The 18826-nt window shown below is 48.2% G+C and overlaps 1 protein-coding gene across 2 annotated transcripts in view; it reads right to left on the minus strand.

Moving 5' to 3' along the window:
* Positions 1-9277, minus strand: part of g3bp2b (G3BP stress granule assembly factor 2b) — a 9804-nt gene extending 527 nt beyond the window's left edge. Inside the window, exons 1-13 of one of the 2 annotated variants that reach the window (XM_072696768.1) lie at positions 9093-9277; positions 8063-8183; positions 7247-7328; positions 5226-5399; positions 5048-5135; positions 3863-3971; positions 3080-3305; positions 2724-2825; positions 1535-1631; positions 1351-1401; positions 1139-1267; positions 896-1014; positions 1-737 (exon numbers count right to left, since the gene is read on the minus strand). The exon at positions 1-737 is cut by the window's left edge and continues 527 nt beyond it. In XM_072696768.1, coding sequence (XP_072552869.1) covers positions 489-737; positions 896-1014; positions 1139-1267; positions 1351-1401; positions 1535-1631; positions 2724-2825; positions 3080-3305; positions 3863-3971; positions 5048-5135; positions 5226-5399; positions 7247-7328; positions 8063-8157 — 1521 coding nt within the window. In that variant the 5' untranslated portion in view covers positions 8158-8183; positions 9093-9277 and the 3' untranslated portion in view covers positions 1-488. Of the gene's footprint in view, positions 738-895; positions 1015-1138; positions 1268-1350; positions 1402-1534; positions 1632-2723; positions 2826-3079; positions 3306-3862; positions 3972-5047; positions 5136-5225; positions 5400-7246; positions 7329-8062; positions 8184-8679; positions 9064-9092 lie in introns of those variants that run through there. The other variant, XM_072696769.1, reaches the window with a different exon arrangement.
* Between the last annotated feature and the right edge of the window lie 9549 nt (positions 9278-18826).

The raw sequence follows: 18826 nt of genomic DNA on the forward strand, positions 1-18826 counted from the left end.
CACAGGACGAGAGAGAGAGAGAGAGAAATGGGCGAGAGAACAGTTTAAGGCACCACCACTGTTTTTTTTTATTAACTAACAAAATAAATAAGTTGTACAGTGAGCGTTGATTTTTTTTTTTCTTGAAGCTTTGATGTTCATGTCCATTAAAAAAATGTGCGAGTCGACAGTTCCATGAGGAAACCCCTTTTGTGACATTCATCTTTTTTTGTTCTACAGAAAATAAACCACGCCCCCTTCCTTTTCTCTTTGCCAAGAAAAAAGAAGAAGAAAAATAAACCAAAAGAAAAATAGAAAGCGATGAAGATTCTGGAAAACGACTCCTTTATCAGTGTGAGAGAGTGAGTTCTGTTTAGTCTTTTCACATCAGATGGTTTTGATGGCCGGTCACATTCCAAAAGCCAAAAAAAAGGAAAGAAAATTTTTCGCCCATTGATGTGATTACAGAGCGCAGTTCCACCTCCCGGCCGGTAGGGGGCGGATGCTCCTCAGCGACGTGCTCCAGCAAACCTGCTCTCGCCGCTCTGACCCCCACCTCGGCCGGAACCCATGCCGCCGCGAGTCGAGGGGGGTCCGCGCCCGTCCCGCCCCATCCCGTTCCCCATGGGACCTCGGGGCCCGCCGGGACCACGGTCTCCACGACGACCATCTCCTGTGCCCCGGGTCTCCCGCTCCCGGGCCGCTCTCGTCTTTTTCTCCTCCACGTTGAGACGCACTTCCCCACGGAACATGATGGGCTGCAGACAGAGCGGAAAACACGTAAATCACCAGACCAGTCACATGTGCGTGACTATATGTAAATGCTTGTGTGATCTCTTTGATCTCACACACACACACACACACACACACACACACACACACACACACACACACACACACACACACACACACACACCTTAGCTCCCAGAATCCTCTGCACAGGCTCAGAGTCATCGAACACCACAAAGCCGAAGTTGGGCAGTTTTCCTCCGACTCCCTTTGTGTTGATGCGCATCTCCACCACGTTCCCAAACGCTGAGGAACAAACAAAGCTCATATCAGCTTCCAGATCCAAACCCCGACCCTGAGAACCCGCCACGGCTCAGAGCGGGTCCGAACAGCTTCACTACTGAATGAGGTGGTGTTTGGAAGCTCTTACTCATGAAGAAGTCCTTGAGCTCGCCCTCGTCGATGTCGTGAGGAAGATTTCCCACAAACAGCTGGTGGCTGTCTGGATAACGGACCGAGCGACGGCCCTCAACCTCCCCGCCTTCAGATTCACCGCGGCCTGAAACACAGTTCAGAATTATAACGGTGATGACGCCGGCGCTACCGTAAGGGTTACCGCTACCTGCCCTGACTCTTCCTCACCTTTAAACCCGAAGTAAGGCTTTCCTCCCTGAGCCTCAGATGAAGCTCCATCTGCAACACAGAACAGGCAGTCAGTCTGTGCTGGAGCTGAGGAAAGCGGCGGGCCGTTTATAAACTGCTCAGGCTGCTCCAGCTGCAGCAGGAAAGATCTGCTGACGACTCAATCATACAAAAATCTGTTTACCAGGTCTGGGTCCTCGTGGAGTGAATCCTGATGGCCTTTCCCGCCTTTGGTCTCTCGGCAAAGGAGCCTGAGCATCCTGCTTCACTTCCACACGGGGCTGAGAGAGAGCGAGAGAGAGACAGAGCGAGAGAGAGACAGAGACAGAGAGAGACAGAGACAGAGAGAGAGAGAGAGAGACAGAGAGACAGAGACAGAGACACAGAGAGAGAGACAGAGAGAGACAGAGAGAGAGCGAGAGAGAGACAGAGAGAGAGCGAGAGAGAGACAGAGAGAGAGCGAGACAGAGCGAGAGAGAGACAGAGAGAGAGCGAGAGACAGAGAGAGAGAGAGACAGAGAGAGAGAGAGACAGACAGAGAGACAGACAGAGAGACAGACAGACAGAGAGACAGAGAGAGAGAGAGACAGACAGAGAGAGAGAGAGACAGACAGAGAGAGAGAGAGAGACAGACAGAGAGAGAGAGAGAGACAGACAGAGAGAGAGAGAGAGACAGACACAGAGAGAGAGAGAGACAGACACAGAGAGAGAGAGAGACAGACACACAGAGAGAGACAGACACACAGAGAGAGACAGACACACAGAGAGAGACAGACACACAGAGAGAGACAGACACACAGAGAGAGACACAGAGAGAGAGAGATTTGTTGCCTGTGCATGGTTTTATTATGTAGTTAAACTCCTGGAGAGATTCAGAAGGCTGCAGGCTCTAAACAGAGGGTTCTCCATGACGCAATAAACTGCTTTCAGTTTAACAGGAAGGTGTGTTTGGGCCGTGACCTGCACAGGAAGTTAACTGAAACAGGACGCTCACACACCCGGTCTGTTTGGAGTGCAGTGTGAACCATGCTTCGGTTCGACTGCAGTGTGATTGGATGGTACTTTTGGACCAATTACAGGAAGCTCAGACTAATCAGCATCTATTAAACAACAGAAGAAAAAGCGCTGTCATGCTGACTGCAGCACGGCACCTGGAAAGGCGGCTCGCCGAATTGACAACACGCCAACGTCTGAAGCGCACCCTTCTACACACCAATCAGGGTCAAGCAGAGGGAAACGCGGCCCAGGCATGTGACGACGGGATGTAGCAGAGTTCAGAGTGCTCGCTGAACTGCAGTGTGGAACCCAAACGAACCGGACCAAACACATACGACCCAACAAGACCGGTGTACAACATCTAAAGGGGGACTCACCTGTACACTGGGGGCTTTCACCACATGTGGTGGGATTCCAGATGAAGGCAGAGCTCCACTGGGGGGAAGATTCTTACTGGTCACTGAAGCCCAGGAGAACGTCTGCAGAGAACAAGAACATCAGTAACCAATCAGACGGCAGTATCCTATCAGGCTGTTAAAACCTGCACAGAACAAAAAGGTTCTGTTCTGATCATCTCAGCTGGATCTACAGGTCCAAGCTGAGAACCATTTAAAAGAAGATTCTCACACGGCCCAACGCAAGCTCTTAATCCTCACCTGCCAATCACAACCCCAGCCAATTAGAACTACCCTAACCAGGCTACCCATGAACCCCTGAGGAGTGCAGTTCTGACCTTGGGTGGTTCTGGGGTCTGCGGGGGTGGAGTCGGGGCAGGAACAGGAGTGGGAGCTTTTTCCTCTGGTTCTTCTGGAAGCTTCTCTTCCACATCAGGTTCTGCCTCCTCCAGCTGCAACTCTGCCTCTGGCTCTGCCTCACTCTCCTGAGTGGCCTCTGGCTCAGGCTGTGGCTCTGGCTCTGCCTCTGGCACGGCCTCCTCCTGCTGCTCTTCAACTCCATTACTGCCAATCACAAAGGAGTAATAAGCGAGGGTCAAAAGAAGGGTTCTTAAAAGCAGTGTGGCGATTTATCTATACACTATATGGCCAAAAATATTGGGACATATCTATTGACAGGTTACCGAGGGAACCAAATATTCAGAGTGAAATCAAGGGTATTAGAGCTGATCCTGCTTTTGTTGGAGTAACTGTCTCTACTGTCTAGAGAAGACTAAGGTTTTGGAGGATCATTGTTGTGAGGATTTGACTGAATTCAGCCACAAGTGTTAGTGAGGTCAGGACGATCACCACCCCACCTCATCATCCACAGCTCAATGCTGGGGGGCTTTATACCCCTCTAGCCCACGCCTGCCATTAGGCAACATGGAGCCAATAAGGTCATGATGCTGATCTGCTCCAGAGAGTCCTATTCTATTGGCAGTTCTTCTTCTCTACAGGGACTAGATAAACCGTGTGTGCATTTGCACATCTGCGTCAGCAATGGGAGCAGTTCAGTAGCTGAATGCATTCATTAGATGGGGTGTCCACAAACATTTGGACCTATAGGGCTGTGTGTGTACCTGACTGGGGGAGCCTCGTAATAAGCAGCTCCAGCTGAACAGTCTTGAGCAGGTTCAGGAGACGCGTGAGCTTCCACCTGCTCTTCCTCTGCCTCCTCTTCCTCAGATTCTACAGGAAAAACAATTCAATTTAGATTAAAACAATGAGCCTCACAGTGATCTAACCAGCAGTGTGCGCGGACTGAGGTGAGCAGAGACGAGGCCATATTACAAAGCTACACCTTTAGCTAAAAGGAAATTCCACCAAAATTCCCAGTCCATCAGGAGGGTTTGGAGAATGGTGAGAAACGCTTGGTTCTAGATAACTGTTCTACAGTGGAGGTGAAGGGAAGCAGACGTCTGAAGCTCTAATAAAAGCTCCTCACAGAAAGTTCTTCACCTAATGGTGATGAAGACGCTGCCTGAGGGGTAGTGGTGGCTCAGCGGTTAGAGCGCCGGGATATTGATAACAGGGTTGTGGGTTCGATTCCCGGGCTCAGCAAGCTGCTACTGTTGGGCCCTTGAGCAAGGCCCTTTACCCTCTCGGCTCCCCGGGCGCTGGAGTTGGCTGCCCACCGCTCTGTGTGGGTGTGTGTACTCACTGACCCTAGCTCACTAGTGTGTGTGTGAGTGCGTGTTCACTACCACAGATGCGGAGGACCCATTTCGCTGTACAGTGTACACTGTACAGTGACAAATACGTGCACCTTTACACTGTTCTACCAGAGTTCTAAGAAGAGCTCGGCTCTAGAACCTGCTTTTAAAAATCGCATATCAGGGTGTAGTGCTGGAAGTGGACCCTGTCCGGATTATTTTAGGTCATCTTTTCCTTATGACTGACTGACTGACTGACTGACACACACACACACACACACACACACTTTGAGCAGAGGAAATGAATCAGACTGCAAGAATTATATACGTTTTTGGTCCAGCGAGAACCAACCCTGTGGCCATGGGGACAGCTCTGCTCTTCACAGCTTCTCCATGACCATGGCAGCACCTTCATTCAGGTGCTTTGTGAGTTCCTTCTATTTTAAACATACAATGCACTGCTTCAAAAAGTCAGCCTCCGCGCTCCGGTCCTGACTCAGCACTTTTCTGGCCCCGGGCAGTCGTTAATGTTGAACTCTGGACCCGGGAGAAGCCAGAACCAGCCTGTAGCTCTGCTGCGTTTAGTGTGTTAGGTGTGCAGAGCAGATTTACCTCCAAGTTCCGCCTCAGAGTCTCCAAAGACCTCCTCCTCATAGCGGAAAATATCATTGTGCACATAGAACTTATTCACAGCAGAGCCCTGAGAGAGAGACAGACAGAGAGAGACTTAGTGTGCGTTATATAGTCAGTGTGTAAAACGTCTTCTAAAGAGTGGTGTGTAAAAGCTGACCTCTGGAGCAAGGACGAAGGTCTGCATGAATCTCCTCATGGGTCGGCCGCTGTTGGACAGTTCTCCCATCACCTGCACCACCACTCCATCCCCCAGGGTGGCGTGAGCGTCCACATGGCGGATTTTAGTGTGACACTCGCTGAACTGCAGTGACATCACCTTCTTATGGATCTCCTGAAACACACACACACACACACACACACACGATGAAGACGCTGCCTGATGCCTGAGACACTGTTCTACCAGAGTTCTGAGAAGAGTTCGGCTCTAGAACCTGCTTTTAGAACCAGATCATTAAAATGGTGGAGGGATACATGCTGCAGGGTGTAGTGCAGCTACAGAAAGTAGTCCCTAAAGAGAACTGCATTAGTTCAGATTCTCTATTCACTATTTTACCACCATCATCATCATCATTCCAAATAAACGCTGCACTGGTGGGTTCAGACAGGAGGTAAATATGTATATTTGGATTGTGTTGTCATGGTAAAGCGGTAGGATTTAAATGCCCAGCCCAGCACACCACCACCATCTTCAGTACTTTTCAGGAACAGGCCCCCACCCCTGAACACCACCCACTAACACTTGAATTTCAAACTCACAGCTCAGGCTTTTGACGCTCATTTAAAATTAAGATGAAAATGCAAATGATCGTCCCTGGCAGCACTTTCTGCTTTCAGGGCGAACAGCGTGAGCGATCTCAGACCACACGCAATCCTGTGCTTCTTTAATCTTTTTAAGGCCTTGAATTGATCCAGTTGGCAATGAATAAATATTCCATGCCAGACAGGCTGTAAATATTTGAGTTGGGGTCAGATTCCCTGGTGTCTGTCCACTGGGGTTAGGCCTGGCTGTCCGTCACACAGCTGTAACCACAGAACCACTGGTGTGTTGCATGAAGTGGGGAGAGGAGGACGGGCCGCTCGCTGTTCATATCTACTGGTTTGCACGGAGTTCAGACCTGATCTCTACTGTAAACCTGCAGAGCTGGAGGACTGTGGAGGAAGGTGCGGAATAAAGAGAGCAGCGGTCCGGCAGAGCAGCGCGCTAGCATCTGGCTAGCAGGGCTGTTAGTGTGGGGTTAACGTAGCAGCTGGTCGGCTCCAGCGTGAGATCAGGGCTCTATGAAGAACAGTTCTGCAGAGCGTTTCAGTGCTGCTCTAGGAACCAGCCTGAGGGATCAGTCTGAGGGCGTGTTCGCGCCTGCAGCTGGTTCACTCTGGGCTGGATCTGTTAGGTTTGTAAACTCGGAGCCTTCCTTTCACACAAGGAAAAATCCAAGCCCGCCAGAACACATCAAACCAGCGTTCTCTCTGCTGGTTGGTCAGACCAGTCTGGGGCGGAGCAAGAGTAGATACAGGAAGAAGGTTCTGTGTTCTGGACAGCAGTGCAGCAGATTTCTGTACAGCACAGCAGAGATGCATCTGCTCAGAGCTGTAGTGATGATCTGGGCAGTAGACCAGACTGACCCCTGAATACGGGAGCCGTTCACCCTGCTATTAAACTCTTTATTATACTCAAATATTAAATATGAGCAGGACTAACTCTGCTCTCCGTCACAAAGAGTGGACTTTAACTACTGATCTCCACAAAACCCTCAAAACACCAAGATTAAAAAAACAACCACACTAAATGTAGTAGTTCTGTGTAGTAGACTGTGAGGAAGCCCAGCTCTGATCTAGACTTTAGTCCAGATCTTAACGGAGCAGATCAGACACAAATATCAGGAGTAACATGACTGATCTGAGCCCAGGTTTAGTCAGTCAGACAGGACAGGCTTGCCTCTGTAGTTTACTGGACCGGACTGTCCTCAATCTTCCTGTAAACACGTCCCCAAAATCTTCATTTGATCCATTTGGATATCTACTGAAATCCATTATTATTATTATTATTATTATTATTGTGTAGTTCATTTTTTAAATGTTAGATGTTTTAAATGTGCTTGATAAATAAAACTATTGCTGCACAGTTTTCCCCGCGGTTCTGTCACTCAGAACCAAGATCCGAGGTGAGATTTTACTCACAGCCTGGCCATAAACAGCCTCCTCCGGTTTACCGCTCCCATCCAAGCCTCCATGGACATACGAGGAGTTCCTCCCATAGAACCTGAGAGAGAAAAAGGAGATCAGATAAAACCTCAGATAAATCCAGGCAAGCCCCACACAGGCGCGACGAGGCAGCCGTGTCAGTCAGGCCGACTGTGCTGCCGTTCAGTCGTCTGGTACGATCAGTGTCGGGAGTTTATTTGGAGCAGCGTCTCCCAAAGGTACCGAGGATGCCTTCAGTAACAGCACAGCAATCCGCAACCACACTTAGCAGAACCCGTCCCACTCATCCAAACAACCGCTTAAAGGAGCAGTTTCCCGAAACCCGTCTCTCAGAACTCCTCCAGATCTTCACAGTTTGGCAAACGGGGGTGGGCAGAGGTGAGAAGTCCCGTCTGGAAGATGAGAAACTGCCTGGGCAGATTATCAGTTTCTGGACCGGGATTTTCCATCTCTGGATGTGCTCTGGAACACGGCCTGACTTTAGCCTATAAACACAGCCTTCTCCACAGAGCTGAACGCTGGAGGAACCAGAACCACCATCACTAAAGCTGCTAGCTGAGTAAGACGTGCCCCATACAGTCCATCACCACTACAGCTGGTTGGGGTCAAAACTCAAACACAGGTTTAACACCATGGTTTCCTACAGGACGCTGGCGGAGTTATAAACGCTGCTCATCTTAATGTATTTTGCTTTTCTCAAAATAAGAAGTCATATTTGACGCTGTGAGAGATTTCTGTACCCAGAAGCAAGCTGGATCCTCTACCAGACACGTCCACCCTCCCGTCACTCACCTGTGCAGGTAGTCAGGTGCTTTGTTGAGGAGTGTGTAGTACTGCCTCACAAACTCGCGCCCTACGAGCAAGGGGCTGGGTTTCTCCATCACCATCTCTTTCAGGTAAACAGGTTAGGACGCTGAAACACAGGAGGAACAAACAGGAACAGGTGAAGAGCGTGGAGGCTTTGACCAGAGCAGGCCAGGAGAGACTCCACTGAGCTCTCGGCCCGGAGCACTCCCCTTTACAGCATAAAGAAAGAGAGCATGCAGGACTGGCCTCCATCCCTCCCTCCCTCCATCCATCCCTCCATCACCACCACCACCCCTCAGCCACACGCCTGATCTATTAAAGTGGACAGAAGTGAGCTTAACCTGCTGCCCAACATAATGTCCTCACAGGCTGAGGCCACTTCAGCCCACAGAGGACGACCCGGCTTCATCAGGGAGCTGAATAAAGCAGCTGAAGCTGCTGCTCACGCGAACTGCCCGGTCCACCTTAAAAGGCGCAGCAGTTCCTCTCGCGCTGGGGCAGGCATGGGAAGGGGAGCGCACCGTTTAAGGTGGACCGGCGAGTTCTGAGCCCACTTCAGCCTTCTCGCTCTGAGGGGTGAACAACTCTCCAAAATCACTTACAAACACCCCGCCGAGCCGAGCCGCGGGGTTCAGACGGGGGTTCCGGTCAGCAGGAGGTGTAAAGGAGGGGGAGAGTGAGAGCGCCAGCCGCTCAGACAGCTTTCAGACACACCACGCAGTTACAGCAGCCGGGGGCTAACGCTAAAGCTAAAGCTAATGCTAACGCTAAAGCTACCGCTGGAAATGAGACGGCAGGATTCAGCAGCTGCGGGACCGGTCCCGGCCGAGCTCAGCCAGGGGAGCGGGGTGCGGAGGAGCTTCATAAAGCGACCCGCGCATCACATATTAAACACTAAAGGGAAGCGAAACGCGAGCGGAACCGAACCGGCCAGCATGTGAGCAGAGACAAAGCCGCGCTAGCCTCCGCGCTAAACGGCTAACGCTAAAGCTAACTCCGCGATGTCGCCGCTCACCGAACTGAAACAGCGGCCGGGCGGGAGCTGCAGATCCGCGGGAGCCTCTTCTGAAGTCACTCGGTGGTCCGACTCGCCGATCGGTCGCCTGTTTGCCCCGCTGCTCTGTGTGTGTGTGTGTGTGTGTGTGTGTGTGTCGCTTTCAGCGCTCCGGCGTCTCGCCCCCTGCAGCGCGCGCAGGGAAACCCACAGCTGAGCCGGCGGTGCTGCGTTATCATCCGCGCCCCGCCGAATCCTGCACCCCCGACTTCCGCTCACAAGCTGATTGGCTGAATGGAGGAACGTGGGCTGTCGATCAGCGGCTGACTGTGAGTTTATTATTATTATTATTATTATTAGTAAATAAGAATTGTATTTACAGTTAGTATTATCAATATACTCCGTTGTTTACGTTTTAATTATTATTATTACTATTATATAGTTCTATTAGGTGGCTTTGTACCTTTCTTAATTTGCTGGTTTGTCCTCCATGATTCATTATAAATATAAATAAAATAAAAAATGACTAAATGTAATAGATTAGATATAGCTAGATGGTGTGTGTCAAAAGCAATGTTCTGTTTATAATGTCCGTTATGTTAAATTAATGTTAAAACTATGATACAAATCAACCAAATTTGTAATATGACCAGGATGCCCAAACATTTCACAGGACTGTATGTATTAATTTTCATACACAATCATTTAAGTAGACCAAAAGATTTCAGTCATAGTAAATAATAAGAGTCTTTATTACTGTATTAATAGAGCATGTTTTATACAGATGTGTGATGAGGTTCAAGGATTTAAAATGAATTAAAGAAAAAAGTAAATACACAGCAAGAACAACACAAAATTAAAAAGATATATAAATATATATATTAAAAAAATATAATATAAATATTACTATTATCATGTATTTTAAAGTGTTATTTTACTTCATGACACTTGTGATATGATAAATGCAAACCGGGCCCACAATAATCAGTTACTCGGTATCATGTGTTCTGATCTAATACTCGATTGTAATTGTACTTGATGAAATACTTCTGTAATTGATGGTACTTTTATTTCTACTCCACTCTAGAAGAGAGGACAGTCCTCCTCGCCCGGTTTCATCATCATCATCATCATCATCATCATGATGTTTTGTTGTTATTAGTTCTGTTGGTTGGTGTATCAGAGGTGTGAGGCTCGGATCTGAGAGGTTTCACTGATCCTAACAGAAGCGCTCAGCTCTGAGCTGGGGGGGCTGTAGGGCTGGGGGGGCTGGGGGGGCTGTAGGGCTGGGGGGGCTGGGGGGCTGGGGGGCTGTAGGGCTGGGGGGGCTGGGGGGACTCAGGGTTCCTCTTTTTTTATTAATTTTCGCTCCCGCTCTACACCCCTCCCGCTTTACCCTTCAAAATAAACCACAAACCGAATCCAGCGAAACCCAGGGGCTTCTGGACCCGCCCGGCTCCGGCCCAGCGGAGAGAGCAGCGGCGTGCTGGCGCACAGGCCAAAATCAGGCGCACGCGACGCCTACCACAGTGGTCTTCAGGGTGCAGAATGTGCGGGGGGACGAATGAAGATGCACCGCACCGGAAATCACTTAAAAGTCCCTTCCGGCTGTCGCGGGAAAACTGCGTCACGATGGAGGCCCCGTGAGGAGGTTGCAGAGCTGAACTGGGTTAAAGCGGCGAGTCCGAGCCCGAGCCCGAGTCCGAGTCCGAGTCCGAGCCCGAGCCCGAGTCCGAGTCCGAGCCCTGCAGCCCTGCAGCTCTGCAGCCCTGCAGCTCTGCTAAAGAGTTTGGGAAATCCTGGAATAACACACAGAACTACAGCTTCACAGTTTCAGTCTTTACTAATAATCATGTTTTACATCACATGAACACACAGACCTGCACCACACACACGCTCGCCTGTCCTTTTAGACAGAACCAGTTCCACATTAAATCCTCCGTGTTTTTATTTCTGCTGATGGCTCTGCGTAGCCCTGAACTACCCCGCTGTAAACAGGCCCTGACAGACAGACCCTGACAGACAGACCCTGACAGACAGGCCCTGACAGACAGGCCCTGACAGACAGACCCTGACAGACAGGCCCTGACAGACAGGCCCTGACAGACAGGCCCTGACAGACAGGCCCTGACAGACAGACCCTGACAGACAGGCCCTGACAGACAGACCCTGACAGACAGGCAGACGCACGCTCCACTGAGCCTATAGTTCAGGACACCAGAAGGAGTGCGAGCTGTGCTCTCCCAGGCCACCTAGTGGCGGCAGGTTGGAAGTGTACTGGTCGAGTGTGTGTTGAGTGGTGTTGATGTGTCTCCAGATGAGTTGGTCAACCAGTAAAACAGATTACTCCCGTGTGTGAGCCGATCCGCTGTGTGTGGCTCTGTGCTCACTGCTGTAGGACGGGTGGAGGAGGCTTGGTTCTTGTTGGATGCGCTGTGTTTTTTCCTGAAGCAGCGGGAGCTCGTTCAGAGGGCAGTAATCCCTGCATTACGGCGTGATCATGATACTGTCAGGCTGATTCACACAAACAGCTACCAGATACAAGGGCTGATCTGGAAACACCTGACATACTCCTCTTCTACTAACACACACACACACACACACACACACACACACACACACACCACCAGGTGAGCCAATGGTTCTAAATGAGCTACAACATACATAGACTGACTGACTGTCTTACCGATTGATTGATTAATTGATTATTTGATTAAAACTTCAGTATGATTCAGACTCTCAGTATAAACAGGTATGAACAAGTGATGTTTAGAAACACTGACGCGAGAGAGGAAGACCGGAGAGCAGAACACGACTCTAACCACTGCAAACCTGTGGCTTCAGCCGACTTCCCTGAGCTCAGCTGGCTGGTATGAAGACGTCGTGTCAAACGGGTGGTAAAGTAGGAGATCCTCAACTGTTACAATGCTCATGCCTCTCACACCATCTTCAAAACAAAGGTGCTACAGAACAACCAATTACGGTTCCATAAAGTGAGAGTGAAGAACCTTCACATTGGTAAAGAATCTTTCAGTTGTTCTTTAGATGGTTCTTCACACTCACACGTCCGGATTACGAACATGGTTCTATATGAAGTAGATCCATATTTTAGGTTTATTATTCTGTAATTACCCATAAAACAGTCTAAAGAAATCACAGCAGGGGTCAATAACCTCCGACTGGGTCAGTTCCAAAACCTGCTGCAGCACCACCAGGTCTCCTGAAGTCTCCTGTACATGTAGCAAAGAATGAAAAGATGGAAGCGTTTGAAGAACACTGGTTTATTAGAGGATCAGGCTCGGAGGTAAAGCAGGAAAATGCAGGCCTTGACACTCTTGAAGAAGTGAAATAACAGGTGAACAGGTAACCAGTACACAGAGGTCAATACAGGAACAAGCAACAGGTCAGGCAGGGAGACACTCAGAGTTACTGACTAACAGATACAGGTACTCTTCCTCCTGATGCCCTCAGGTCTCCTGGCCCAGAGCTGTGGTGTCGAGGGAATCTACAGCAGGTCAGTTATCCCCTCTTCGGTCAGTGGTGGTGGTAGTTGTTGGCAGTGGGGTTGTTGGTGGATTAGGTGGGCCTGGGGTTGTTGGAGGAGGCGGGGCTGGGGTTGTGGTTGTGGGAGATGGGGTTGTAGTTGGTGGAGGCAGGGCTGGTGTTGTTCCTGATGTTGGAGGAGGGTCTGGTTGTGTTGGGGGTACAGCTGTCTGGGACGTCGTTGGGGGACCTGGAGTGCTTGGTGTTGGTGTTGGTGGAGTTGGAGGTCTGGGCTCGGGCAGAACGATAATGATCAAAACAACCTGCAGCGCGAGAAATCGGTCACAGATAAAGATCAATAATAAAGTGAATAATATATTCATTTCTGATTATGCTCTGTTATGCCTGAGGTGTTTAAATGAGCACGCTCTGTCCGGTTCTTACCAGGCAGATGGGATCATTCGGCAGATATGGAAACACCTGGAATCAATAAATCACACCAGTGAGTGGAGGAAACACTCCTGAACTCTTTCAGGTTGGTCCTGTAATACTGTAAAACTGCCCTCAGTAGAATGATGCCACTGAAGGTTCTGCACAGTATTAATGTGAATATTTAACTTTAAATATCTATTTCATCTTTCTCACCAGGATTGGTTGAATCCACTGATATGGAAACACCTGAAATCAATAATTCACAATAATGTATAAACAGTCCTCCTTACGCTTTCAGGTAACAGATTACTGTAAAGCTGTTATCAGTATTTAGTATTTATCTCCAGTATTTATTATTTATTTATTTATCTTCAATATTTATTATTTATCTTCAGTATTTATTATTTATTTATTTATCTTCAGTATTTATTATTTATCTTCAGTATTTATTATTTATTTATTTATCTTCAGTATTTAGTATTTATCTTCAGTATTTATTATTTATTTATTTATCTTCAATATTTATTATTTATTATTTATCTTCAGTATTTATTATTTATTTATTTATCTTCAGTATTTATTATTTATCTTCAGTATTTATTATTTATTTATTTATCTTCAGTATTTAGTATTTATTTATTTATCTTCAGTATTTAGTATTTATTTATTTACTTCAGTATTTATTAACAGTAAAATGATGAACGATATTTACCTCCCCCTGCATTCTCACCGGGACTGAGGAAACTCTCCGCCGATACGGAAACGTCTAAAATGAATCACAATAATGAATAAAAACTCATTGTTTTCTAGTAGAAACTGTAAGATACTGTAAATAGAACAGCTCGAATATTCTTCTAGAATAACAGCTCTACCCTACCCAATACGGAGGACCTCTCAGCAGGTACGGTGCCACCTGAACACAGATCACACACAGATCACACACTGATCGCACACTGATCACACACAGATCACACACTGATCACACACTGATCACACACAGATCACACACTGATCACACACAGATCACACACTGATCACACACTGATCGCACACAGATCACACACTGATCACACACAGATCACACACTGATCGCACACTGATCACACACAGATCACACACAGATCACACACTGATCACACACAGATCACACACTGATCGCACACTGATCACACACAGATCACACACTGATCACACACTGATCACACACAGATCACACACTGATCGCACACTGATCACACACAGATCACACACTGATCACACACTGATCACACACAGATCACACACTGATCACACACTGATCACACACAGATCACACACTGATCGCACACTGATCGCACACAGATCACACACTGATCACACACAGATCACACACAGATCGCACACTGATCGCACACTGATCACACACTGATCACACACAGATCACACACTGATCGCACACAGATCACACACAGATCACACACTGATCACACAGATCACACACTGATCACACACTGATCACACACAGATCACACACTGATCACACACAGATCACACACTGATCACACACTGATCACACAGATCACACACTGATCACACACAGATCACACACTGATCACACACAGATCACACAGATCGCACACAGATCACACACTGATCACACTGATCGCACACTGATCGCACACAGATCACACACAGATCACACACTGATCACACACAGATCACACACTGATCGCACACTGATCGCACACTGATCACACACAGATCACACACTGATCACACACAGATCACACACAGATCACACACTGATCACACACAGATCACACACTGATCACACACTGATCGCACACAGATCGCACACTGATCACACACAGATCACACACTGATCACACACTGATCACACTGATCACACACAGATCACACACTGATCGCACACAGATCACACACTGATCACACACTGATCGCACACTGATCGCACACAGATCGCACACTGATCACACACAGATCACACACTGATCACACACTGATCACACACAGATCACACACTGATCACACACAGATCACACACTGATCACACACAGATCACACACAGATCACACACTGATCGCACACAGATCGCACACTGATCGCACACTGATCACACACAGATCACACACAGATCACACACAGATCACACACTGATCACACACAGATCGCACACTGATCGCACACTGATCACACACAGATCGCACACTGATCGCACACTGATCGCACACAGATCGCACACTGATCACACACTGATCACACACAGATCACACACTGATCACACACTGATCACACTGATCACACACTGATCACACACTGATCACACACTGATCGCACACAGATCGCACACTGATCACACACAGATCACACACTGATCACACACTGATCACACTGATCACACACAGATCGCACACTGATCGCACACTGATCGCACACTGATCACACACAGATCACACACTGATCACACACAGATCGCACACTGATCGCACACTGATCGCACACTGATCACACACAGATCGCACACTGATCGCACACTGATCGCACACTGATCACACACAGATCACACACTGATCACACACAGATCCGATCACTGATCCGATCACTGATTAAACTGAAAGTTTCAGGAAGGTAAACGTACATCTCCTCTGTGCGCCTCTGTAGTTTTTACCTGAAAAAGATTTTAATAATTAATTTACAGCAAAAACGTCCAAAAACAGCAAGATTAGCAGAGAGAAAAGAGGAAGGATTTCCATCATATTAATGTTTACAGACAGTGTAGCATTTAACTACACTTAGCCTAGCCTAGCTTTACCCCAGCACAGCTTTAGCCTAGCCTAGCTTTACCCCAGCACAGCTTTAGCCTAGCCTAGCTTTACCCCAGCACAGCTTTAGCCTAGCCTAGCTTTACCCCAGCACAGCTTTAGCCTAGCCTAGCTTTACCCCAGCACAGCTTTAGCCTAGCCTAGCTTTACCCCAGCACAGCTTTAGCCTAGCCTAGCTTTACCTCAGCACAGCTTTAGCCTAGCCTAGCTTTACCCCAGCACAGCTTTAGCCTAGCCTAGCTTTACTCCAGCACAGCTTTAGCCTAGCCTAGCTTTACCCCAGCACAGCTTTAGCCTAGCCTAGCTTTACCCCAGCACAGCTTTAGCCTAGCCTAACTTTACCCCAGCACAGCTTTAGCCTAGCCTAGCTTTACCCCAGCACAGCTTAAGCCTAGCCTAGCTTTACCCCAGCACAGCTTTAGCCTAGCCTAGCTTTACCCCAGCACAGCTTAAGCCTAGCCTAGCTTTACCCCAGCACAGCTTTAGCCTAGCCTAGCTTTACCCCAGCACAGCTTTAGCCTAGCCTAGCTTTACCCTAGCACAGCTTTAGCCTAGCCTAGCTTTACCCCAGCACACCCTTAAGCTAATGCAGCTTAGCACAGAGGCTAGTATAAGCAGTGTAAAGACCTCTGAAGTCTCCTCTGATGATGAAGACACAGGAGACATCTGAAAAGACAGAAGAGGAAGAGGAGAGCAGATCTGCTGGTGTTCAGGCTGCTTTATTATATTATTATTATTATTATTTATATTTTATAGCGTTAGAATATATTGTGTTATGTAATAATATTCTCTAAACACACACACACACACACACACACTAAAGACATGGTTATGGTAGGATGTACTCAGTCAGGTCAGTGTTTACAGGAGAGGGAGCTGTGTGCAGTGAGCTGCTCGTACCCTGTCAGACAGTCTGTATCCAGTTACAGGAGAGACCACCTGCACAACAGCAGAAAATATGAAACAAATGAATTCAGCTTAGACCTCAGCTTAGACCTCAGCTCACAGCTCAGCTTAGACCTCAGTTTAGACCTCAGTTTAGACCTCAGCTCAGACCTCAGCTCACAGCTCAGTTTATATCTGTTAGAGGAGAGAGAGAGATTCACTTACAGAGAGCCACGAGAAAACGACCAGAATACAGAGAGATCCCATCTTCTGAACACACACTCTCACACTCTCACACACTCTCACACTCACACACACTCACACAGACTGTGGTAAACTCTCTGAAGCGCAGTATAATAATAATGATGACAGTGTGTGGGGTGTGTGTGTGGGGGGCGGTGTGTGTGTGTGTGTGTGTGTGTGTGTGTGTGTGTGCTCCTGTACGAGTCCTGACTGGATCAGGAAGTTCATCACAGAAGAGAAGGTGGCTGGTTGTGTTCAGGTTTGAGACTTACTGTAGGGTTCTGGGTTCTAGAGCTCGGTTCCGGCTCTCTGATTCAGTCACTGCATGCAGAATTAGCGTGTGTGTGAGGTTTATGCAGGACAGTGTTGCTCCAAGCTGTGGATAACTGCTGATATCAGAAACCAAACATCGCAATAATAACGTTTATTAAGGCAGAAGAAGAGGAGAGGGAGAGTGTTAAACCCAGTCCTGGAGCCGCTGAGCCACCACCACCACCTAAACACTGAGCACATGCAGCACTGAGCAGAGGATTTAGACCCCTAACCCCATCACTCTACCCCCATCTCTCAGCAGTGAGAGGGTTCTACAGTAGAAGCTCCAGATCTCCTCAGAACAGATAAAGCAGCTGAACATGAATCCAGTAAAAAGGAGAAACAAGAGCTTCTCATTCTGAAGAAAGAAAGTAGTGAGATCTTGTCGGTGAGCTAGTCTGCAGAACAGAGCTCGGTTCCTCCAGGGTTCTCCTGGACGCCCCCCAGTCCAGCCAGCACAGCGTGGAGGATGTGTTCACCTCCAACAGCAGCAGCTCATCTGATTTACCATCATTAAGCCCTGATTTACCAAACCAGGATTAGCCCAGAGGTCAGCGTGGGTCAGAGAGGTCAGTGGATAGGACCTCTGTTAATACTCTTCATCTGTGGGTCAGTTTTTGACTTTCAGCTCAGTGTCCAATATCAAAGGTCAGAGAAGCAGAACTAGAGTACAGTCCTTTCTGCTGTGGTCCAGATAACCAGAGCCCAGCAACAGCTCCCTGAATGAAGCTCCAGATGTTCTTCAGAGATGTTCCACAGGATTATTCCTGATATAAACCAAAATATTTGAAATCTGTGTTTGTTTACTGTAACTGGCCTCATAGACGGTTGCTCAGCATGGATGGAGCGATCAAAGCCAGTGCCGGGTAAACACTTCAGCAGCCTTACGCAACACTCTGCATTACATTTCTCAGGTGAGGAGATCTAACCTCATCTACTCTGAAGACTGCAGGTGGTTTCTGCAGCCAGGCTCAGACATGAGCAGCACTGCTGATCAGAACCACAGAGACTGCACTACAGTTACACCCAGCCTGTGTCCCCGGGGGGTGCGTGTATCAGACACAGCCGTCTGTCAGTGTCACTGCTGGGTCCGAGGTGTCCAGCCAAGAGCAGGGAGGACACGCAGGCGTCTGTCGTGGCTGTGGGATTTCAAGTAGGCCTCAGCTGTAGGATGTGTGTGACCAGCAGGCTACTAAGAAGGAGTCTTCATTGGACAGCCTGTCGAGGACACGCCCTGCCTCGACTGGAACGCAGCTACTGTGTGGCGACTGCAGAAGCAAGCGCTGACGTGATATTTAGAAATTCACGTCCCAGAAAAAGGACATGCCTGAGAAAAAGAGGTCATCTGGTCACCTTAGTCATCTGGTCACCTTAGTAGGGATTGGGCTGTTTTGATAATCCTGATTTTACTGATATTTATGATTTTTAAATTAATAAATAAACTGCAGTGTTTGTTAGCAGTGTTAGCCTAGCATCTCTTGTTGTGAACTTAAGAACGTCTCGGCTGATCGACTGAATCTGGGCTCAGAGATCAATCGGTCATGTGAGTGGTTGTTCAGGGAGCAGGGAAGCATAACA

This window comes from Salminus brasiliensis, chromosome 14 (genome assembly GCF_030463535.1).
Source record: "Salminus brasiliensis chromosome 14, fSalBra1.hap2, whole genome shotgun sequence".
In the NCBI taxonomy this organism is placed as follows: Eukaryota; Metazoa; Chordata; class Actinopteri; order Characiformes; family Bryconidae; genus Salminus; species Salminus brasiliensis.